At 50.1% G+C, this 22,596-nt stretch overlaps 7 protein-coding genes across 12 annotated transcripts; 1 reads left to right on the top strand and 6 right to left on the bottom strand.

Annotated features, from left to right (window-relative positions):
* Positions 1–1,469: 1,469 nt before the first annotated feature.
* LOC9649290 (respiratory burst oxidase homolog protein A) lies at positions 1,470–5,527 on the bottom strand. The gene is made up of 15 exons (XM_024659226.1): positions 4,655–5,527; positions 4,438–4,600; positions 4,342–4,390; positions 4,155–4,268; positions 3,699–4,106; positions 3,251–3,637; positions 3,107–3,202; positions 2,942–3,057; positions 2,774–2,876; positions 2,689–2,723; positions 2,463–2,622; positions 2,240–2,395; positions 1,993–2,121; positions 1,852–1,930; positions 1,470–1,793 (listed from the first exon to the last, which is right to left on the bottom strand). The coding sequence occupies exons 1-15, from the start codon at positions 5,172–5,174 to the stop codon at positions 1,684–1,686; spliced, it is 2,625 nt and encodes an 874-aa protein (XP_024514994.1). The 5' UTR covers positions 5,175–5,527; the 3' UTR covers positions 1,470–1,683.
* A 338-nt stretch (positions 5,528–5,865) lies between these two features.
* Positions 5,866–8,937, bottom strand: LOC9649289 (protein IQ-DOMAIN 1). 2 transcript variants are annotated; one of them, XM_002985116.2, is made up of 6 exons: positions 8,482–8,937; positions 8,196–8,332; positions 7,833–8,141; positions 7,554–7,772; positions 7,369–7,488; positions 5,866–7,008 (listed from the first exon to the last, which is right to left on the bottom strand). In XM_002985116.2, exons 2-6 carry the CDS (start codon positions 8,277–8,279, stop codon positions 5,932–5,934), a joined length of 1,809 nt encoding a protein of 602 aa, XP_002985162.1. In that variant the 5' UTR covers positions 8,280–8,332; positions 8,482–8,937; the 3' UTR covers positions 5,866–5,931. The 2 variants fall into 2 exon arrangements, with proteins under 2 accessions (XP_002985162.1, XP_024515001.1); XM_024659233.1 differs by having other exon boundaries at positions 5,866–6,981; positions 8,482–8,921.
* Positions 8,938–9,046: 109 nt separating this feature from the next.
* Positions 9,047–11,636, bottom strand: LOC9649288 (DEAD-box ATP-dependent RNA helicase 56). Of its 2 annotated transcripts, XM_024659235.1 has the most exons (12): positions 11,553–11,636; positions 11,276–11,402; positions 11,115–11,215; positions 10,831–11,003; positions 10,547–10,778; positions 10,349–10,467; positions 9,974–10,030; positions 9,736–9,920; positions 9,521–9,665; positions 9,381–9,464; positions 9,233–9,296; positions 9,047–9,167 (listed from the first exon to the last, which is right to left on the bottom strand). In XM_024659235.1, exons 2-12 carry the CDS (start codon positions 11,389–11,391, stop codon positions 9,157–9,159), a joined length of 1,287 nt encoding a protein of 428 aa, XP_024515003.1. In that variant the 5' UTR covers positions 11,392–11,402; positions 11,553–11,636; the 3' UTR covers positions 9,047–9,156. The 2 variants fall into 2 exon arrangements, with proteins under 2 accessions (XP_024515003.1, XP_024515004.1); XM_024659236.1 differs by having other exon boundaries at positions 10,831–11,047; positions 11,276–11,625.
* A 126-nt stretch (positions 11,637–11,762) lies between these two features.
* Positions 11,763–12,759, bottom strand: LOC112340565. Its single transcript, XM_024659241.1, has 4 exons — positions 12,566–12,759; positions 12,300–12,511; positions 12,163–12,240; positions 11,763–12,106 (listed from the first exon to the last, which is right to left on the bottom strand). Exons 1-4 carry the CDS (start codon positions 12,747–12,749, stop codon positions 11,816–11,818), a joined length of 765 nt encoding a protein of 254 aa, XP_024515009.1. The 5' UTR covers positions 12,750–12,759; the 3' UTR covers positions 11,763–11,815.
* Positions 12,760–15,912: 3,153 nt separating this feature from the next.
* LOC9649654 (exocyst complex component EXO70A1) lies at positions 15,913–18,271 on the bottom strand. Its single transcript, XM_002985113.2, has one exon. It carries the CDS (start codon positions 18,195–18,197, stop codon positions 16,320–16,322), a length of 1,878 nt encoding a protein of 625 aa, XP_002985159.1. The 5' UTR covers positions 18,198–18,271; the 3' UTR covers positions 15,913–16,319.
* A 177-nt stretch (positions 18,272–18,448) lies between these two features.
* LOC9649286 lies at positions 18,449–21,440 on the top strand. 4 transcript variants are annotated; one of them, XM_024659240.1, is made up of 10 exons: positions 18,449–18,673; positions 19,143–19,219; positions 19,304–19,461; positions 19,536–19,719; positions 19,796–20,293; positions 20,360–20,533; positions 20,601–20,651; positions 20,712–20,908; positions 20,958–21,045; positions 21,122–21,440. In XM_024659240.1, exons 4-10 carry the CDS (start codon positions 19,696–19,698, stop codon positions 21,356–21,358), a joined length of 1,269 nt encoding a protein of 422 aa, XP_024515008.1. In that variant the 5' UTR covers positions 18,449–18,673; positions 19,143–19,219; positions 19,304–19,461; positions 19,536–19,695; the 3' UTR covers positions 21,359–21,440. The 4 variants fall into 4 exon arrangements, with proteins under 4 accessions (XP_024515008.1, XP_024515007.1, XP_024515005.1 ...); XM_024659239.1 differs by having other exon boundaries at positions 18,796–19,219; positions 19,304–19,393; XM_024659237.1 differs by having other exon boundaries at positions 18,796–19,219.
* Positions 21,379–22,479, bottom strand: LOC112340566. The gene is made up of 2 exons (XM_024659242.1): positions 22,342–22,479; positions 21,379–22,292 (listed from the first exon to the last, which is right to left on the bottom strand). Exons 1-2 carry the CDS (start codon positions 22,477–22,479, stop codon positions 21,516–21,518), a joined length of 915 nt encoding a protein of 304 aa, XP_024515010.1. The 3' UTR covers positions 21,379–21,515.
* Between the last annotated feature and the right edge of the window lie 117 nt (positions 22,480–22,596).

Genomic DNA, 22,596 nt, shown 5'->3' with positions numbered 1-22,596 from the left:
TTGGCAAGTCTGTTTTTGAAAAGCAGACGCTCGGTTTAGCAGCACCTTTTTCCAATTGACGACAAGACTAAAACATCCGCACCTTGAGCTGACGCTAAAGGCCTCAAAAAGCATAAGCTCTGTTCTACAGCACTTGTCTCAGAAATTGGGTCGCTGCTCTGTGGCTACTGGAGACATTCGTCTCTATCCTTTCATTCGAGCATTCCTCTACAAGCTGGAACTCAAAAGATGTGATGTGCGCTGCAGACGTTTACGATACCGTAGGAAGACGTCAAGTATTTCGCTTGAGGTAATGCTTGTTTATTCTTTCGTGTTCTTTCGTTTGGAGTTGCTAACTTCACTGCCACCATGCTATGCTGGACAGGTTTGGCTGGTGCCAAAATGTTTGTGGAAAGAGCTCAAAATCTGGTGCGGAGCTATCGAGAGACACGAAGATCATTCTCAACTGGATTCTCAAGTACCTGGCTGTAGTTGGTTGTATGACCAACTACAATTCTCAAGTACGGACGGCTTTGGCCAGCGGCTTTGGCGAGATGAGGTAAGCTAACAGTTCGACGTACATCTTTATTCCAAATCTTGCGGGCTTTTGCAGGATTTACTGGGAGCTTCTTCAGTTGATCGCTTCATTGTATTGAATGACGCCTCCAAGCACGACGCCGATCGATATTCTCTAACGCCTTCGGTGTGGGGAGGCGAAGAAACATGCGATGCGTTTTCTTTCAAAACGAAGGAGCACATTTGGGTCGTGCTCGGGTATGCATGCTTCCAGCGTCTCTCTGTGTTTTATTTACTCCAGCGTTTTATGTCCGCCGCTTGTTCGCTACTCGGGACGTCACAAGGCACATCCAGCTCTGATTTGCTCCGCTCATCGTCAAACGCGGACGTGCTCCGCTCATCGGCTTTGGACCTGTATTGGGTGAGCGATTCTTCATTGCAGTGGAAAACTTGTTTTTGCATTAAACTTTGTTCGTGTACCTCCTGCTAGGCCGATTCATTGGGAGCTGTGGATGGGACGTTCGCGCACGGGCAAAGCCTGCTGTTAAACGGGAACTCGTCGCTTGGAGGTGGTATATCTACGAGTTTGTTCCCGGACAGCCTGGACGAACAAACTCCAGGCGTGCTACTCTCGCCTAATGACATCCAAATGGTTGAAGTGGATCGTCAGTGAGAGAGTGCGTCCATCTTGACAGCTCCCCACAACGGAAGCAACAGAGCGGGGTTGTTCAAGCAAGTTGGCATGGACGATAGAATCAACCATCGGCGGGGTTTAGGTTTTCTTTCCAACCAACAAACTGCAGCATTAAAGCGATCCTCGCACCACAATAAGTATTGTTATCAAGAGCTGAGATGCTCACAATTTTATATTGCTGGTTGTTTTAGCATAACATAGCCATGGATTCTTCTTGCGGTGGATGACGATAGATTTTGGTGGCCAGCCAAACCTTTGGAAAGATTTTGGAGCACCGACATGGCAGGTACAATGTGGATTTGTAATTTATTTTCGTGTTGCGATAGCTATACATAATATATCCAGTGGTGACGTGGTCCAGGCCCGCTGACAATGGCCACCAAACGTCTACTGGGATGAGGTAGAGCGTCGTGCTCTTGCATAAAAGGCTCCCACTGTTGCAGCTAAGAGAAAGAGAGGTTCTTCCTCTTTTTCCACTGCTCTTTTCGCGCGGCCTAAAAGTTCTCCTTATGGAATATAAATTTGGTGTTGGACTCTTGGGAATACTTCCGGGACAGCACATCTAACTCTTTGGCGACTTGCGAAGGCCCGCAGTAGAACACTCCTAACAACAACCAAAGTAAGTGGAGTTTGCTCTCATCATTTTCTTCTCTTCTTCTTACCTATCCTTGAATTGTCGTGTGTAGCAGTGAGACGTGCAAACACCTTGTCCCAGTTTGGCCTTGCGAAGTGAGTGCGTGCCTGGGCACAAAGAAGAAGAAAAGAAGATCTTAGCGAAAGCTCTGGGGATGAAAGTTTTTTACCCGGGTGCCCGAGACGATATCCACGCCGTTTTTGGTGTGGTGTAGAGCTTGTACCATTGCAATGAGAGCCGAGCGCGCGTCACCTTCCTCGTACACGCTTGTGAGGTAGTTGTGCATCTCAATTACTGCCTGCGGAAGCAAAAACTTTATACGTCAGCAATAAATCTTTTCTTTTGAGCATTGCAATCAACCAAGAGCTTCTATCGTGGTTGCGGGGCTGACTTAAGATTGGTGACGAGTGGCTGACCTTGTGATCTATTTCGGCCACCTCATTCATGACGCCTTTGAACCACTCGAACGAGCCTTGCTCTCTGGTGACCCAGTAGAAGTAGGCGTTTGTTGGGCCACGAGACTTGCGGCTCTTTCTTCTCGGGCTATCAAACGGCTTGCTAAAGTCTATGTCCTGCGAGCAAGCAAGCAACACAACTTGTGCTAAGAAAAGAACTAGAAAACAAAAGAGAGAAGCTTACCGACTGTTGCTCCGTGGATTTGATGTTGTTGAGCATGTCCTTTAAGATGCTGATAAAAGGTGTAGCTCCGATTCCCAAGCCAACGAGGAGCATCACGTCATACTTCCGGTAGTCCTGAGCAGGAGCGCCATAAGGTCCATCAATGTAGAGCTTTGGAAACCTGTCAGGAGATGTAAGCCAGCCAGCCGCGGACTAACGGAAACGTTTGGTTGTTGGAATCACTGACCGTGAATCGTCGATGGAAGAGCTAGTGTCAACTGCCTACGCACAACTGTGGATCAGGACAGGCATTGAAGGGGAAGCAAACAAACCTTTGCAAACATTTTCCTCATTTCCTTGGTCCAGTCCCCCACTGTCCGTATGTGCACATTTAAAAACTCGTCGTCGGGCGCAGACGTGATCGAGAAGGGATGCCTGGCCATACAAAAGAAGAAGAAAAAGTGTTTCAATCTGCTTGCTAGGGTCACAAAGATTTTTACCACTCGAATGGCGAGATCGCTGGACACTGCAGAAACATGTACATGCCACTCCGATACTTGAAGCCTGGAGGTTTCGTCATGTCCAAGGCAAGAACGTTGCCAGGATGAATTGCTGCCTGTGAAACAAAGTTTCAGCGCGAGAGACAATTTGCTGCGGAAAGTTACCTTTACTATGTTGACTCGATGCTGCCTCGATCTTAAAACGCGCAGGAACCTCTCGCCAACGTACAGCAGCAATGGACAGGATAGATATATCCACGTCTGCAGTACAAAAAATATCAGAAGTCAATCAGATCATAATGTAGGTACCGTCTTTTGCAGCCAGTCTGGGGTCAGGAAGAGAAACACCGAGTGTATGATCAGCAAGGCGTAGACCAAAATAAAAAGATGATGCGAGTACCAAAATGCGTTGAATCCTGTTAACCTGTGGAGGGGCCAAGGGAGCCTGACGATGTTCTTGCGGGACCAGTGCGTTGCAAGAAGAAAAGCTATTGACATCAGGACCACCATGATAATCCCCGTAATCCCCTCAATCGAAGCCAATATGCCAAGGAAAGATGGTTGCCGGCCGTGGAAACCATGCCCAATAGTATCAAGAAATATACGACTGTTTGCGTTGGCCATCTTGGGGAAGTCACAAGCAATATGAGTTCCTCCGTGAAGCAAAACGCCGAACAAAATCGCTGCAGCAATAAGCTGGAAAACAGGCCATCGTAAGTAAGCATGCGTACAAACACAGGAACAAACGAAGTCATACCTTGTGAAAGTTGATGTTGTCGTTGAAAGGTAGTATGGATCCGAAAACAGTGGAGCGTAAGGACGTGATTGTGATCCTGCAAACTGGCAGCAGGACCAATGCCATGTTGAGTTTCAAAGTCTCCGCAGCGCCCTTGGCCGTGCACACACAGTATCCCATGATCTTAAAAGCGGCTCTGTTCTTGTACTCTATGAACTTCCAGGTGAAAAGACCGGTCATGGCGAGAAACCACACGCACAGCACCCATATCCGCTGCCAGTTGTCCAGAGCGAAGTACTTGATCGTTCTCTGGAGTAAATGCAATCGGTTTCTTCTTCGAGAGTGTAAAGTTGGAGCACACGCGTACCCATAGGACGGATCCTCAGCGAGTGCGATCGGCTCTCGCATCAACCGTTCAAGTTGTTTCACCTGAAATAAGTTGAACGTTGAAAGGTTGCGTGGTAGGAAGCTTCTTACCTCAATGTATCCTTGTTTATTCTGATCGAGTTCTCCCATGATGAGAGCTGCGTATTCTTCAGCTTGCTCTTGCAGAAACGAGAGCTTGTTCGCCGACGCACTGAGTAGAATTATCTGCAATCCGGGGCTTGTTCCTTTAGTTTAGCTCGAGCAAAAGCAGAGGGAGTAAAATCAACTCCATATGTACCTCTTTCACTTCGTTTTCTGATATGCGACCGTCCAGATCCGTGTCACACCTATGGATAAAATTTAGAACAATCAAAGAAAAGACTGGACAACTTACAAGTCAAAAAATGTTTGCAATCGAGAGCTAAATCTCTTGTCTGTGATTTGAAGCCAAAAGTCCCGGAGTTCTTCCTTCGAAGCGGTCCACAGCTCGTCATGGCCTTTCCGCCGGGCTAGAGCATCAAACAGCAACTCCGCAAATTCCTTGGAATCGCTCATTCCTGAGTAGTTAACGATCGTCAGCTTTTCCATCAAACTCTTTCTTGTTGGCTTACCAATGCATTCCCCAAAGTCCGAGCGTGAAAGCCGACACTCCTCGTTGGCGAGCTTGTGAAATCTAAGCTCCACAGCCTCCCACTGAGACTTTGCGTTCTTGCTGGCAATTGTCTTCTCGATGAAGCGCAAGCCCTCGATCGCATACTCCGTGCCGGACATCGATCTCGAGAGCTGGCCGCCCTCGCCATCCGGGGAGAAATTCAGCGGCAAGATCCGCGCGGAGCTCCCATTGCGCCCCACCTTCTTGAGCTCCATCTCCGATTTGCCATGATGCAACATTTTATCCCACGAATGCAAGCGGAGAATATTTTCGGGATTTCCAGCCGGGGCGACGCTCTTGAGCGAGATCGAATCCCTGTGAACGTCAAGCGTGACCTCGAGCACGATCTGGCTACTGCTGCTGCTGCTGCCGCTATGCAACACATCGCCGAGCTGCAAATGGAGCGAATTGGATCGCCTGCCGCTAGTGCTCGCAACTTCCCTGCTCACATCCATGCGAAATTCCCCCGATTCCTCCATCGCTCCCCGAAATATCGCTAGCTAGATCGCCAAGCCATGCGAAATCACTGAAGATCCCAGCAATGCTCCCGATATTTCACTTCACCTTCCTCATTGCCGCGAGAAATGGGAGCTTTCCAGGGATTCCTGTCACGGAACTGTCAAATGCAAGCCCAGCGCCTCGAAGAAAGCAACCCTTGCCGGGAGAGTAAAGAAGAGAAAAGAAAGAAGTGGAAGAAGCGCTGTGTGCCACGCCCTGGATCCCACTGCAACACTGATCAATGCTTCGCTTGTCAATGCCCTGGAAGGAGAAACCCTGCTAAAAAAATAGAGAAGATCGAAGGAACTAATCGATCGCCACTGCCACCGGCGCTCCAAAGCCACCGGCCAATAAAAACCCCTACTAAGGATCATAAATGCACCTAACAGAGAGCTTACCCTATCTGGAATATGCCCATCCAACGGCCTGTGGCGTTTGGCGCCAATTCCAGCAATCCGTATGCACGGCTAGGAGAATATGCCACAGGTTTGACCGCCCGGTGTACGGAGGGCCAGTGAACGCTGTTTTTCCACTCCCGACATTTAAATTTCCTACAATGGCCCTCAAGCTACTCCTAAGGATATTCTCCTTCGAGAAGAAAATCGAAATTGGTATATTTGAAAAGTATCTTTTTTAAAATTTGAAATTTCCCGCGAAGACACGAGTATGGAATGTATTATTCACACACGAACTACGTATACTTACACTTCGTTGTCCTCCAGTTCTTTTGGGAGAAGACTAGAATCTAAAGGGCTTTCTCATGTCGCCATTGATGGACAAGCTCGCGTGGCCATCCTTGAAAGAGATCAAGGATCTATCCAGCGCCATGGATCCAGTGGAGAAGCCTCTGCCATTGCCGTGCTGCGAGGAGGAAGCGCTGCCACCTCTTCTCAGCAGGGCTCCAGCGATGGAGCCAGCATTATTGGCGGCAGCGGTGGCGGAGGAGAAACTTCCACTGGCGGTGGTGGCGGCGAGGAGGAGGTGGCCGCCATTCATGGAGTTTCTCATGCTCTTCCTGGGAGTGTCGGGCATCGTCAAGCCCAAGAGCTGCTCCGGCCTTTGCTTGGGCGTGCTGTGGGAGCGAACTTTGGCCTTGGACGACTGCGTGGTGGCCATGTAGCTCGGCACCGCCGCCGCCGGGAGCTCGGACGAGGATCCGGCGAGGGTGAGATCCATGTCCCGGATGATCCCCTGCTGGAAATCCTGGACAAAGCTCTGGTTTTCCGCGCTGGTACCCGCACCAGCAGCAGCAGCGTTCTTGAGAGGCTTGAGGGTGTTCTTGGCGAAACAGTCGTCCAGAGCCAGGAGATCTTTTGGAGAAGCGGCAATGGCGGCAGCGCTGGAGGATTGATCGGCGTGGTGGTGGTGGTCGATCACTGGACTCGGGTGAGAGAGCAAGTTTTGCGCATTGGGGGAAAGTCCGTGGCGATCAGTGGAGATTGGAGGCGCTGGATTCGTGGGGCTTGGAATCACGATCTTGTGCGCGTCCGGGATGGATTCCGAGGCGGAGCCGGATCGTTTCTTGGCGGGTTTTGCTATGGCTGTGTTGCTGCTCGGTGGTGTTGATGACAAAGGTGGTGGCGGCGGAGCTTTGGCTGGATTTAGCTTGTTGGTGGACTGGTTGTTATAGTCGACTTCGACGATCTTGGTGCAGCCGGAATCGACCGGACTGGTGGCCTCGAAAGGATTCTCCCAGGGCCGCGCCGCCATCCATCGCTCGAGCCAGCTCCAGCCCCAGTGTGGGGTGTCGGGCTCGCAGTCGATCACCATGGGTGATGCTGTTCGGCTCTGCAACTCGGCCAGAAACTTCGTCAGCTATATCACAGAAACAGAACCAAAGTAATTGACCATGAAAATGTGGCTATAATAAACACACATCGTGATCTGGACGAACTTGCAGAAGAGTTTTGAGAATAGCGAGAAAGCCAGCTAGAGAAACATACGAAATAATAAAAGAGACTTTGAGCAATCCATACATGCAAAAAGAAAGAAAGAAACTCTCCAGGGATGGAAAAGATAGAATTTTGACGACTTTGAGAGCACAGAACCATCACTCGCAATCTATACATGCAAAAAGAAACATTGGACTCCAGAGATAGAAAAAGAGAAATTTGTTTTGAGACATGACAAACAAGCACGATTTTCTCTCAACATGAACAAAATCTCTACACAGACCTGGTTTGATTGGGAGAATGCATAGGCCAGAGCTCGCTCCCGTTTCATCGCTCCCAGGTGCTTTCGCTCGTTCTTGGCATGGAAATCCTCCACAGTGCCAGTGCTTGCAATCCATCCATCCTACGATCGAAGAAAACAAAAAGAATGAAAAAATGGACTATCGAAAGAAAAAGCAATGAACAAACCATGGATTTTCGATAGCGTCCCCTGCGCTCCAGGAGCTGCTGCTGGACAGCCTGACCTTCCTTGGACATCCGGACCCGGCGAGCTCGGACTCGGGCCTGGACTCGGACAAGAGCTTGCATGCATCGTAAAGTTATGGCGGCCTGCTTTCGAACTCGGTGGCCTCGAAACAATGCCTGGATCCTCACCACTGCCTTCAGCGCACGCAAAGCTCGCCGAGCCTAGAGAAACAATCAAGCTCTCGATAAGAAGCAAGGTGGCGAGCTCGAAGAACAACTTACTAAGTAGCCACGAAAGGCAGTCTGGATTTTGATAGCGGCCCATTCCTCGCGACTGATGAGCTCGAAAACTGGACTAGCGTAGTTTGCAGCGCCAGTGAGGCGGACCACCGCAGCAGCGGCATGAGCAGCAGCGACGGCGGCCTCGGCGGCGGCAGCGGACGCAGCCGCGATCGCAATCGCGTGCTTGGCCTGCTCGTTTTGGCTGTGATCCATCTCTCTCGCGGAACTGGAGCTGGGTTTCGCGAAGTCTGCCGGGGCCGCTGCTGATTTTCCAAAGCTCCATCGCCTCTTGTCTTTGCTGCTCTTCCTCTAAAGTGTGGAAAACATTCTATTACCTATCATAGTAAACTATCTGGAGCTTACCACATCTTGTTCTTCCACAGAGGATTTTTTCGAGGATTTCTTGAGTCCAATCAAGGCCAGCAGCCACCGCGTAGACTTCCCCATGTCAATCAATCAGAGCGGCAGAAGAGAAGAAAGAAGGCGACGAAGCAAAAAACCTGCAAACCCATGCCAAAGGCAAAAGATTTAGATAGAGTGGACGAAGGAAAAGCGACAAATAGATAGATCAAGGCTTGACTCTGTCTAGAACGCTACAGTACGGGTAGATCTCCAATTCCATCAAGCCATCCTCTACTAGACACATTACCTCTCATCCAATTCGCCAATCTCCTCCCGAATCGCCAAGATCTACCCAAAAGCCAAGGGACATATTGATTGGATCTTCATCAATTCATCGCCAGGAGATCCAATGAAGGGAAAGGACGCGACGAAGGAATGTAGATCCAGATCCGGCAAAATGCCGATCGAGGCCGTCGCAATCACGCCCAGCAACGATCTTACGGGAAGAAAACCCAATCGATTTCACCAAATTCCCTACGAATTTCTCACACCATCTATCAATTCTTTGCGCAGCGCCAGCCACACAGAGAGCAATCAGACAAGCTCTCTCTTCTCTTCTTCTTCCTCGCTTCTTTCCTCCCCTCTTACACACACACTCACACACCACTTTTGTTGGTGTGGCAACGCTTTCTTTCTTTCTTTCTTAGTGCTTCGCTGGCTACTGTAGCTTTGCCAGGGACAGTGTCCCTGACAAGGCCCCAGTGTAAATTCCCAGCCTCTCAACATAACACATGCTCCTGTGTTGTGTCGCGGGCCCGCCGTCACCTTTGCAGGGATATGTCCATCATTTTAGAAATATTTTCTCCAGTGCATATCATCATAAGTACTCTTAATCATCGTTACAACAAAACTTCAACATTGTACAGCTTTAGAAATGGAAGTCCTTAAAAAGTAAATCCTTCTTTTCAGTTCCTCCTTGAAACTAAGACGGCACTGTGAAGAACACACAACACACAGTATCAGTCCCTGAGAACTTCGAGCGATGAAGAATTGCTTACTGTAGGTGGAGGTATCGATCTGCTCTGGCAGCTCCTTAATATCTACTTCAAATCTCTCCTGAACCTGTGCAGCATTTACCAACATGAGTATTGTCTAGAAACAAAACGAGACAAAGGAACAAACTCGAAAACTTGTGACTATACTCACTTGATTTAGCACGTTCGAGTCAGTCGAAGAAGCTACAAATGTGATGGCCAAGCCCTTTGTTCCGAATCGTCCAGCTCGGCCAACCTGAGAGGAAAAGGATGAGCTCTCGAGGATGACTCGAAAGGAAAAGAGAGGCTCACCCTATGTAAATAAGTATCTGCGGATTCTGGCATATCATAGTTGATCACGATGTTCACGCGCTCAATATCTATGCCCCTCCCCACCAAGTCAGTCGCCACAAGAATTCGCTTGTGCCCTTCCTTGAATCCCTTGTACCTCGTCAACCTACATGCCGCATTGGAAGTCAGCTATATCCTTGTACACACGAGAAAAACATGAAAAACTACCACCACACCTTTCCTCTTGTGACATCCCCGAGTGGATACAGATAGAAGGGAAATTGCACTCCACCAGCAACTTGTTCAGCTCCGCCGCACGGTTCACGCTCTTGACGAAGATCACCACCTGGTTGAAGTCCAAAGCGTCCAGAAGATCGTTCAGCTTCCTGTTTTTCTCAGCTTCACTTAGTTTGATATAGTGCTGCAAACGAGCAAAAGTCAGAACAAGAAAACTCGGAAGAAACGCTTTCTTACCTGCACCAGTCCGTGCAAAGTCAGCTTGGCTTCGTCGTCAACATAGATCTCCATAGGCTGCCAATTGAAACAATAGGTGAGGTGAACTCCTTGTAGAAAACGAAGCACCAAAGCTAACAGCTTCCGTTGGACTAAATGCAGCAGCTGGTCCAGGTCACCTGAACTTACTATCTAAGCACCACCTAAAAGAAGTTCTTTCCTCACGCATCACTCACAGCCAGGAAATAGTTCCGTCTTTCGGCGGTAGCAGAGAAGAACTAACACTAGAAATCATCATGCAGCAGCCCCAGAGTTCCTTGGACGCATACCAACAGAACGCCTCTATGCCCAAACCAGGAAAAACTGTCGGATGAGAGTGTGACACCAGGACATTACATCTTGCATGAACCGCTTGCAAACCGGGCGAATTTCCTTGCTGAGGGTGGCTGAGAACATCATCACTTGCTTGTCGTGGGGTGTCAGCTTGAAGATCTCCTGCACGTCGCGCCTCATGTCTATATAGAAGCTCCAAGGTTAGTACAGGAACACAAAGAAAGAGATGGAGAGCGATCGCAGCAACCCAGCCGACCATACCGAGGGACTCCAGCATCTTGTCACACTCATCAAGGATGAAGTGCCTCACACCCTTCAGGCTCAGTTCCTTCTCCCTCGTCAGCTGAAGAATACGCCCTGGTGTGCCGACGACGATGTGGGGGCATTCGTTTTTGAGGAGGTCCTTGTGGGTCTTGATGTTGACACCACCATAGAAAACCGCAACCTTGATGTCTGGAAGATAAGTGCTGAATCGTTCGAACTCGTGGCAAATCTAGAGAAAAAAGAAAGTTTTAGTATGCACATCTCAAGAAAAGCTACTGTACCTGGTAAGCTAGCTCTCGCGTGTGACATAAGACCAGAGCAGCAACTTGCCCCTTAAGTGGCTCGATCTGCTGCAGCGTTGAAAGCACGAACACGGCAGTTTTTCCCATTCCGGACTTCGCTTGGCAGATGACATCCATTCCGAGTATAGCTTGCGGGATGCACTCGAATTGCACTGTTCGGAAGATAAGTTGGGTGTTAAACTCGAGGAATAATTACCTAGTGAACATGAAACAGGAAACCCTCATAAGAACCCTCTAAAGAAAATCTAAAGCCTTTTGCGAACCTTCTGATGGATGCTCAAAACCGCAATCAACGATAGCACGAACGAGTTCAGGCTTGAGTAGAAAGTCTCGAAAACCGGAGCTGTGAATACCAACATAGCCCCTGAAGAAGAAACAAGCATTAGCAAGAGTCGCGAAGAAAAAGGGAAAGGAAAAGACTCACTTTTTCACTGTTTCTGCCGCTCCCTTAGCTGCAACGGCGTCGGGGGCCGCTTCTTCTTCCTCCTCGTAGTCCAAAAGCTCCTCCTGATAAGTGTCGTTCTCCTTGGCTTCACCCATTTCCAGCGCGGCTACAAAGAATCAAAGAAAAGTGTTACGGCGCGCTCCGGCGGCGGCTTGGCGGTGGAGAGAGCAGGACGAGAAGGGCAGCGCCGCGCATGGAACCGATTTGCCGCGGCCCACAAAACCCTAGCCCTAGGAGAGGATTGGACGATCTTTACCGGAGATGCGAGGCCTTCTTCTGCGAGAGATCTGAAGCTGCTACTACTCTTCCGCCACAAATCTTCTTCCCCCCACACTGGCTATGGCGGCGAAGACCCTAAATAAAACAACAAACACATCTACTTTCACTCCCTTCCTCCGCATATCTTGGCCGTCCGTCTCCCGCCCATCATGGCCGTCGATGCCAGGTTCAGAACAGACGGCCACGATGCGATTAAAACCAACGCCTGAGATTTGCAGTTTCTGATCTAGCGGCTGAGGTTCAAACTCTTCGATTGCAACGCACCCATAGAGCAATGCCTCCTCCTCGCCCCTTTCCAACGACGATTTCTTCGTCCGCGTAGAACCAGATGAAGAAGGGATCTTTGTTCCCGGGCTCTCGATCCAGCTCTTCTTTCTTGCTGATCGCGAATTGGAAGGGGCCGAGACGCCCAACCTTGAAGCTCAGGGAATCGAAGATGAAGAAGAGCTTGTTCTTGGACCATGAGAAGCGTCCCATGAATTCCAGCACACCAAGAGGGCCGAGGTAGAGCCCGTTTTGTATGCTCTTTGTCTGCGGTGATCCACATTGTTAACGACGAATCTTTGTGAAAACTTTTGGAAACTTACAGTGGCATTGTATTGCTGCACAGCGGTAAATGGGAAGTATGTGCCACCTCCAGCACCACCTTTCAAAGCTTCTCGCACCTTCAAATCGAAAGCAAAAACTAAGAGCAAAGTTCTAGATTTATGACAAGTTTTCTTACCACTTTGGCTCCAGAAGTGAAGACAAGCATCCAGCACCTGGGCTCAGCTCCACTACTTCCTCCCAAAGTCTCTAGAAAATTGGATGGATCCACGCGGGCTTTCTCCAAAACTCTAAATGCCGCAAACACCTCTGGAGCTGGGATTTTCTTGCTCTTGGCAGCGGCCTTTAGCACCAGAACGCTCTCCTCGACTTTGCTGTCCACTTCCCCCACTGAACGATTGTGAAAGAAAGCTTTCCAGAATTTCTATACGAGTGAAAATTTACCTTGAGATTCTCCAGTCGCAACCCTGGCATGAAAATTTCTACTTCTGGTACTTATAACTCGCCTGTCCGCTTTGAGAGCTCCAAATCCCAGCGTACTATGGCGTGGATTTGAACATGAGTATTGACTCAAGCCTTTCGCCCTGACGCTGAATTCCACTCCCACCTCCATAAAAGATAAGGGCATAAAGCTAAGATCCTATAACGCATATTCTTTCATTTTGAACAAGATATTAGGGTTTATAAGTCCATAAACCCTAAACCGTACGCAACTCAAACAACCGCTGCTACCTGACGCAGCCTGAAGACTTGTCACATAAAGCCCGCAACAGTGCATCAGAACCGAAACAAAACTAAACAACACATCTGAAGCATCCCTAACCAACAAGCAGTCGAATCCATGCTTGCCAAAAGAAAAATAAAATACCCACAAAAAACAGTCACCCACCACCACACACTTAGCAACAAAAACCAGGCCCATCATACACACACACTCCATTGTTCGGACAAGCTATATGAGCTAGACACCGGGACAGAGAGCAGGCAAACGCTGAAGAATTCAAGCATTCTGAAAAGATCATTATCAATCATCAACACCACTTCCACAAACAACGAAAGTGGTGCAGTCGAGAAGCCACTGTGACAGAAACAAATTAGTCACTCAAATCAAGGTGCGAGAAGGACGGCATAGCACAACCAGCACCAACAGATTTACAGCCACGCTGACTGCGAAAACAGGAAGTGCAGGCACACACCCATACATCCTCACGCCAATAAAATCCCAAATGCACCATGCTTTCACGAACAAACCTCGTTTGTAGATGTATTGGCCGCCCTCCACACTCTGGTCCATAACTACATCTACCAGAAGCCCATGCCCGTAGGCGTCCCGCAAAAAACCTAGCAGCCCTGACCTTGGCTGCGGAGGACGCTTGAATCTCACCTCGCCCAGAACTACACCATAGGTAGACTCTGCCCTCTGTGTCCTTGGAGGTTTACTTTTTCTTGCCACCTTACTTTTCTCTCTCTGTCTGCTGGGAAACTGTACTTGGTTTCTGCAGTTCTCCTTTCCTGTGTTTTATGAAGTTGAAGTTAGAAATCCATATTTTTAGACGATTTACGGGGGGATTTATTCCAGTAATGGCGTTCCATTGTTTGGGAGGAGACCCCTGCATCGTTTGCATGAGCAAAGGACCGATGCGTTTGACAAGTTCTTGGCTTTCTACCACCCGGTTTGCAATGGTGATTGGGACGAGGCAAAACGAGGACACTCTATGCATGGAACTTTGGACTCTTTTTCGTGGCGAATGGGGCTCAAAGGACTTGGTGGAAGACGTAGCAAAGCGGTGCTGCTTTTGACTCGGCTGGAGATTTTCTTCTACTGCAAGAACAGAGGGGTAACGCCTTATCGCTGGCTACTCATCCAAGCTTGCTGTCAGTATCTTTGAACGACACTGGAAACGGGATGGTTCTCAACATCAACTTCGACAGGAAATTAAACGGCTAGACGATTTGAGTGAGGAGCTGCTTTTACGGGAGGCTGAGATCCCTCCCGTTAGGCACAGGGCATCTCCAGATCCGGCCCAGGGGGATTACATGTCAGAGGGGGGCGTCTATCCACTGGCTAAGCCGGTTCTTACAGGTGTCTTTAACAGGGAGCATCAGGTTATTTGCTGCGAACAGGTTTTACTTTGTACGACATGTGTGGGGGTTGGTCAGATGCTACACAAATCGTGGCATTCTACAGGTTAACGAGCGTGCGGAGAAGATCATCACCAATGATATACTATGGGATGTGATGCGTCAGCTCACAACAAAAGAGGGCATGCCAGGGGTGTCATTCTATCAGACGGTGAAACAGGCTTGCAGGCCGAACACCCTACAAGCTTCGATATGTTTTTCTGCAAGCCACGATTCAGTATTTCTACTTTGGATGGTGTTATGCTCTGTCATTTGGTACAAACATATTGCAGGCAGAGATCATGGGCCGTGATGGGGTTGTTTTAGATAAGCCCCAGTCGCTTTTGGCGATGCACAACTACTTGCAAAGCGTGGACGACATTAAACATAAGATCTATAGCGCGCTAAGCAGCCTCAAGGATTCTTCTTCCCCTGGGGCTGGTGGGATGCAGAGAATGGAGTGATGGCACGGCGCTGTTTGATGGACTGACGCTGACGGAAACGATGGAGAGGCTTAAGACGGAAACAAGTGAAATTGTGAAAGGCTCCACCTGGATAACAAGGCGGTGGTTGTGTACATTGCTGAGAGCCAGTACACGAGCCTGGATTACATCTGTGACAGGTGTACACTCTTCGTAGCAGACAATGGTGCTGGTTCGGACTTGATGTGGCGCTTTCACTTTGCATCTGAGACCATTGTTCTGTTCACTGGTCAACGAAAGCCACGCAAGTCTATCCACTAAGGAAGGCAGCTCCAAAACCTCAGCTTACGCAGCAGCACTGGGACTCCAGTATATACTTGATATATCATGGCCTTTCTAATCGTGTATCCAGCTTCAAGGGGAACGCTTCCGAAGGTAACCAGAACGGAGTTAGCTCAGCAAAGTGCACAATAGTGGTTGACGAGTCCAATTGAAGAATTTAGAACGCTTTTGAAGAATTCAAGCGCGGGAACTACCGGCCGATCGACATCTGCGGAGTATGTCACCGGAAGGAGGATTCTGAAGTTACAGCTGAGAGAGGTCACTGGATAGCTTGCGATTATTGCAACAACTGGTTTCATGCAGTGTGTGCTGCTATATATTGGCATTTTCTTGTGTTCCGTTTGCAAGGAACTCCCTTGAGGCAATTTGTTTGATAGTTTTTTTTTTTTTTTTTTCCTTCACATTTTTCTTTGCTACCTCGCAATTTTAAAACTTGCCATCTAGCGTCGGGTCCATTTCCTCCATCCCCAGGTAAAATATTTCGATTCTCTGTCCCCTCTCGAAGGCAAGATCGATCCACAGCATCAGCTACCTCTTGGCGCACTCGACTGCAAACCTGTCCTTGGAACGCCAACTCGATCTCGGCCAGTAGCCGGAATAGCTTCTCGGCCCTTGTCTGGGTCGCAAACACGCTGATCATGTCGAGCACCTCGAGCGCTGCGTCGTTGGCCATCTTGGCAACATTCTTAAATACCAGATAAGCAATATATTCTGCCATCCATTTTCAAAAGGTATAGTATGGAGAGTAATGTTGATGAAACCATGGTGCTATATCATCCTCTCCACATGTTTCACAAAGACTGGTGGATCCATTTTTAGAGGAAGAATCCATCCAAGAGCCACAAATGTTTAGACTCTGTTGCCATGAACATTTGAACAAAAGGTGAAAAAGGGGACAAAATTTTAGAATAATCTTAAACGATGTTTTTGATTTTCAGCGCTTTATTACATTATGAAATCAAGAGTCCCAGACAACAGCACAACAGCAGCCAGCTGCCAGAGGTGGAGAAAATTTCTTCTTCCCACTGGAGGCTCGCTAATCTGTACAGGAGCAAAAAGAGGAGAGAAAAAAAAAAGAAAAAGAAAAGAGCCACAAATCCCCGCTCCTCAAAAACGTTGCTTAGTAAGAAAAAAAGAGAGAAAGAGCTGAGAGAGAGTAGCAAGCAACCTGGTCAATCCATCCATGTTCCGTTATCGCTCCACTTGATATCCTCCTCCTCACCACTTCGTCCCTCAACTCTTGGAACTTTTTTCTCGCGCACCGATGGTACTTTAGCTTTCTCGTTTCCTTCGATCGTAGCGCGTACTCAAGCTCACCCTCCACCGGTGATGGATCGTCGCCTGCTCATCGAACCATGCGCTGCTCCCACGAACAGATTGTTGATGAGGTTCTCCAAGTCCTCCACCGAGTACTTGAGATATCTCTCCGAGTGTCTCATGCCTTCGAGGTGGACCCTGTATCTCCCGAGGAAGGATCGGTAGGCCGGGATGAGCTTGTCACTGATGAGAACGCGTAGCTCGTCCCGGAGGCCGTCGGACACCACCCATCCCGCCTGCGTCCTGTGGATCTCCTCAAACGCAGCGTTGAAGTTCTTGAATCTCTCCTTGAGTATCTCCTTGGAGATGTTGTATCCCGGTCCCCGGATTCCCTCGTCCCGGAGATAGGAGAAGATCTTCCCCCACGCCACCCTCTGGTAGTTCATGGCGTGGTACCGCACCAGCGAGCTGTGCCTCCGCAGCCAAGAGTCCCCGATAACGAACTGGATCCCAGCGTGCTTGGCCTTTTGGACGATGTAGTGTGTGTTGTTCATCAGGAAGATGGTGCTCAGCACCGTGTCCTTGTACAGCCTCGCGTTCTCGTCCGTGTGCCTCATCAGCGCCTCTAGTATCTCCATCAAGACCGGCACCAGCGGCGATCGGAGAGCTCCAACTTCGTTCTCGTCCTCACCGGCACCCGCGGCTTCGCTCGTCTCGTCGCCGCCAGCCACACCAGCCTCCCCGTTCGCGGACTCCTGGTGACCAAAGAGCTCCTTCATCGTGTCCATGTACTCGGACAGAAACGAGAGGTAGTTCATCAGGTACCGCGTGAGGGGATGCACGGCTCCGTTAACAACCGGCTGCGTCGACAAGCTCGTCTCGATGGCGTTCTTCACCCCGACGAAGGTCTCCCTGGCAGCACCACTGAGTATATCGAGAACATCAGCAGCCTCTTGGCGCACTCGACTGCAAACCTGTCCTTGGAACGCCAACTCGATCTCGGGCAGCAGCTCCTTGAGCGTCTCGTACATGTCCAGCAGCCGGAACAGCTTCTCGGGCTTGTCCGGCGTCGCAAACACTCTGATCATGTCGAGCACCTCGAGCGCCGCGTCGTTGGCCATCTCGGCAAAGCACGTATCGCTCTCCTCGAGGTCCACGGCGAAAACCTCGTCGGAGAGAAACCTCTCACTCGCAAACAGCACCTTGAACGAAACCTTCATGGCCTTGAGGCACTTCTTCATGCGCGGCTCCAAAACCTTCCACTCCATCTTCTGGACGTCCTCGGACGAGAGCCTCTCCACTCCCAGCAAGAACATACTGTCCTCGAGGACGCCCTTGCGGACGAGGATGTAAGCGTCGATGCAGTCCCGGGAGTGATCCATGTTGGCCATCCTCCGGGCTATGTCGCTCAAGTCCGCGACGATGGCGGGCGGGAGGAGATCTATGATGAAGCTCTGCTCTCGCATCGACTGCTGCTCGGTGGAGACACCATCTGGATTCGTTGACGAGCCATCTTCGTCGGATGGATCCGGGTTGGAGCTGAAAGATGGCGCCGAGAAGCTCTCGGGCAGCCAGCTCGGGTCGACGCACTCGGTGTGGATCGCGAGCAAGTGCTTGAACTCGCTCTTCAATCGCCCCTGGGCGATTCGCAGCACCTCCTGGATCCTGGCAGCATCGGGGCCGCCATCGCCATCGCCAAGGAGAGCTTGGAGGCTATCCACGGCGAGGAGATAATCCTGCGCGTCCTCGGAGGAGATCTCCCAGACCATCTGCTCGCCAGTGCCATTCTCCCATTTGCGCACCACGGCCTCGGCGTGATCCAGGGCCACCGACACGTCGAGATCTGGTGGGGAGGAGGCGGAATCGCCGGCCCGGGCCGGAGAGTCGCGGATGGCGAGGCTGGAAATCTCCGGCAGCAAGGATTCATCCGTCATTGCGCGAGAATTTCTTACTTTTTTTCCCTGTAGCTACGCCACGAATCTACCGCTGGCGCTTCCCGACAGTGAAGAGAATCATCTATCGCTAGCGCGCTACCTCGCTCGCTCGCTCGCTCTCACGAGGAATTTACCCGCAAATCGCCAGCTCCCGGGAATGGCGACTGGCGATGGCGATGCCGCTGGTGCTTCACATTCTCCATCCCCCTCCTCCAAAACCCTAACCCTAGCTATGCGAGCACAAATTTTGGGGCCTTTTCCTCTCGATGGCGCCTGGGACGAGCGAATGCAGGGATGGATCACGCTGGCGACGGCGCGGCGGAGCTAGAAGAATCGATAATCTCGCCAATGTGACAGAGATCACAGCCGATTCAAGCTGGCGGCTCCTCCCCCACTCCAATTTGGCGAGTCGTGCAGTGGAATCTCTCGTGCCTCGCTCGCAGGATAGAAATATGGATTTTGGAGAGAAAAAATAGGTAAGCAGCGGTTCCTTCTTTGCTATTTGTTTATTCTTCGTGACTCCCTCCTGACATCATGTATTTTTTCTTTTCTTTTTGGCGCTCTCGCTTGCTTCTCTCTCTCTCTCTCTCTCTCGCAGAATTTTTTCGTGGATTGGGCTGGCTGGCTCTTGGCTGGTCCAATCTTTACGATCAAGGAGAAGCTTTTCTTCTTCTCCTCGTACTTATAGTAGCTGTGATACTCGACTCCACTCAAGACACCTCTTTGAACACGTCGAGGAGAATTTTAAGCGGAAGACCGCGCGTTAAAAATTGTCAAACACGCTGGAGCAAGACTGTTCTCCTTTGTTTGTACTTTGTGGGCTGTGGGGTTGACTATCATTGCCTCTCGAAACTTTTGAGCTGCGCTTTGCCTGAGTTGATCGATGCTGCGTCTGTTTTTTTCTTCTTCCTCGAGACTTATCCGATTTTCCGCTGATTGAAACAGGAGGAAAATGTCAAAGCTGGGAGAGGAGAGGACGGGAAACTTTTCTTACAACGAGCGATCTTTTTATACCACTCCAGGTACTTTAAAACGAAAGCAAGCTCGTGCTTTGACGCTGTCAAGGCTCATGTCTTTGGCGTTGGGTTGACTGTGCTTTTGTTTAGAATGATCTGTCCCCGACTTGACGATTAAGCTCGAGGATGAGCGCCAGACCGTGTCAACCGTCGTTCCTCCGCTCTTGTGTTCGGGTCAAGGTGAAAGTCTTTTTTGTGCTTTGCAGATTGGTTCTCCCGTTCTCATTGCCACGCCTTCGTTTTATCTGGTTCGAGTTTGAGAAACTTCTCTTCTGGAAGTAAGCTTTGTTAGAAATTCATCTAATTCACCTCTTTTCTCCAGAACGATTCCTACGAGTGACAGACGTTTAGTTTGGACGGCCTGGATACCTGATTCGGAATCCGTGGATGGTGAAGATCTATTCTATCCTGATAAGGGAAGTCAAGTAGATATTTCCACCGGAAGATATGAGTAAAAGGCCAAAGCGACTGTCCCTCAGCTCATGGCTGCTGTTGCCGCAACAACGGTGAGTTCTTCGATCTAAAAAATCTCTAGCTTTCCAGACTCTCTTAAGGAGCTGTTTAATCTGTTCCTTGTACCAGGCTTCAGTCTCCCTGCAAAATGGTGCTGTGTCGCAAACGTCAGCTCAGCTCCAATCGTTTCCAGATTCGGCAAGAATTGCTCATCTGGGATTTCTGAAGCAAGGTAGCAACGCCAGCCATTCACTTTGCAAATGGCAGATTTATGCGCCACGGCGGGGTCTGTCTCGAGCCAGATCAAGCTGCATTGCTGCTGTAGTAGCACTCTCAGCTTCTACAACGGCTGCTACAACGGAAGCCGTCACTCCTCTCAAAGACCTGCCGCTCTGCCCCTATGTCAACAAGGATGGAAGAATTCAGCCACCAGTGGATCCCGACACTGCCGCTACCATTTTTGCCGTAATTGACAACAACAACAGGGTTCAGTACATTGGTTTCTCCAAGGATATCAGGAACTCTCTTAGAACTCTCATCGGAAGGCGTCCGGAGCTTTGCCACTTTTACAAGGTGTTCCACTTGCCGGTGCTTGATCAGCAGAAAATGCTCGCTGTGAGACAACAGGTACGTATGCTAGAAGTTGCTATAACAAGATTGATGCATGATGGTCGCTTTTTTTCATTTTTCTAGTGGGTGAACGAGCTTGGGAGCATTCCAAGGGGAAACGCCGATATTACACAGAGAAACCTGTGGGAGCAGCCCGTCGACGCTGGATCCATTTCCGACAGAGGGAAGGCGGCGGCGGCGGCTGATAGAGCCAAGACGCTCAAACAAATTTTGTTCGACAAAGGCGTCCTGGAAGAGGTAGAGTTTCTCCAGAAGCGTTCGCCTTAAAGCTTCTCTCATCTTTCGTTGGTATTCGGCAAAACAGATGGTCTACAACCCGGACTTGCTCGCAGAGGGAAAGTGTGACATCCTGCCAGTAAGTTTCTCCTTTTCTACATAGAAAAAAAAAGAAGCTTACGTTGTGAAGTCACTCTAGTCGAAAGATCAAACACCCGAGGAACTGGCCGCTGCTGCCAAAGCCCGCGAGGAGGAATCATCGAAACGAGTGGCTTGTTCCGTCAAGACGCCCGACGATCGAGAGATAACATTCGACGTGTACTACGAGAGCAAGTTCGTCACAAACGGCGGATGGATGTACGACATACTCGTAACTCACGACAACAAGGAAACGAGGTACTGTGACTTGTTGTTTTATTGACATTTCTAGCATCCCTGTGCATAGGCACCGCGTGATTATGGGACGGATTTATCCCGAGGCCGCAAAGATGGACGAGGATCGTTTCCTAGAAACCGTGATGGCGTTCTTACTGGTATGTATAGCTCTCGTTGTTTCTTCTTGTCTCTTTCCTTTGTTGCGACTGATTTGTTCCAACTTCGCGCGCGCAGGATAAGAAAATCCCACGGCACACGGATGGAGTTCGGTCGCCGCTCACGTTTCCCATAAATTACTTCGCGGTTGGACAGGTCGAGCAGCGGTGGGACGAGGAATTCCAGTCGTGGTTCTCGGAGCCACTCCCGACTGACCACTGGAACTTCAAGAGGATCCACTCGTATGGGCCGACGATCGACACGGACTTGGAGCTGGGCCCGGAGGATATAGTTCTTCCTAAAGCCGCCGAGTAGAAAGAGAGCGGCCACTTTTGTTTGGATGGGATTCGTTTCGTCCCAAAATCTTTGTCGCAAAAACTTCCCCTACTAACGATCACAAGTCTGAAAGAAGAGAATCACTGGTGAAGAGCTCAAGCAAAAAGAATGGTGACGAACCTGTACGCATGGATCTCTAGAAATCGTCCAAGTCGCTCGCGTCAGAGCATGATCCCGAGTCTCTATCGCTGTCTAATTTTGTGGCCGTGGAGGACGATGATCTTCTCTCACGTATCTGTTCCAGTACGTCCCTTGCGCTGGCAATCACCGCGGACTTGGCAGTGGACAAGTTCTTGCTCGATCCAAGCCGCGCCTTGAGCTTTGAACCAAAGCCACCACCACTGCTGCTTGGATCGTCTTTCTTCGCATTTTTCCTCTGTGACGCTGCCGGTAGTTTGTTCCTGCGAATGAGGAGATCCAGATACCTCTCGTGCTTCCTCCCATCGGTAGACGCTGGCCTTAGAACCTCCGAAGAACTGGGCCTCTCACTGGAAGAATCCACCACCGCTTTGATCACCTCTTTCTTCTTGGCTGATTTCTTTCTCTTGGTAGCGGCAGGGGTGGCGATGGAAACCAAGGCAGCGGCTTTGTCCCAGCAAGGAATGTCCGTGCTCTCCAGGGCAGCAAAGGCGTCTTCTTCGTATCCCTGGTCATCGATCTGCTGCTTCCGAAGGATCTCGCGGACAGCCTTGTGCGATTGGAAGATCGCCTTCGTGCTCCTCCCGCCGACCTTTCTAATCTTCGCCGCCTGCTTCTGGTGTAGCAATCTAGTCGGGGACAGAAGCTTTCCTTCAAGCGGCCGAATTGGCGAGCTCAAGCACACCCTCCTCCCGTGCTGCTGGGGCGCCAACGGCGGCGTGGGATGGGCCGAGTAGAATCTGTGGAAGCACTCGTCCGCGGTCTTCCCTGGAACCTGGCAACCACGCGATCGATCAAATCCCCAGAATTTCGCGAGAACTCACAAGCTTCGCGATGTCGCGCCAGAAATTCGGCGTCGCTCGAACGGCGAGGTGCGCATTGTGGAGCCTAGCCTCCTGCTCCTCGGTCCAATCCTCGCCATCGCCACTTCCATGGCTCACATTCTTCTTCCGACACACCATCGCCCTCTCAAGCCCTAGAAAATGTGACCGTTTCCGTAAGGATGAATCCAAGCCATCCGTCCGAAACCAGTCCAAGCCGTCCACCAGGATCAATCCAAGCCGTCTACGAGGATCAAT

Source organism: Selaginella moellendorffii, unplaced genomic scaffold (genome assembly GCF_000143415.4).
Source record: "Selaginella moellendorffii unplaced genomic scaffold, v1.0 SELMOscaffold_66, whole genome shotgun sequence".
Classification (NCBI taxonomy): Eukaryota; Viridiplantae; Streptophyta; class Lycopodiopsida; order Selaginellales; family Selaginellaceae; genus Selaginella; species Selaginella moellendorffii.
This window is presented reverse-complemented; position numbering and strand designations above follow the sequence as displayed.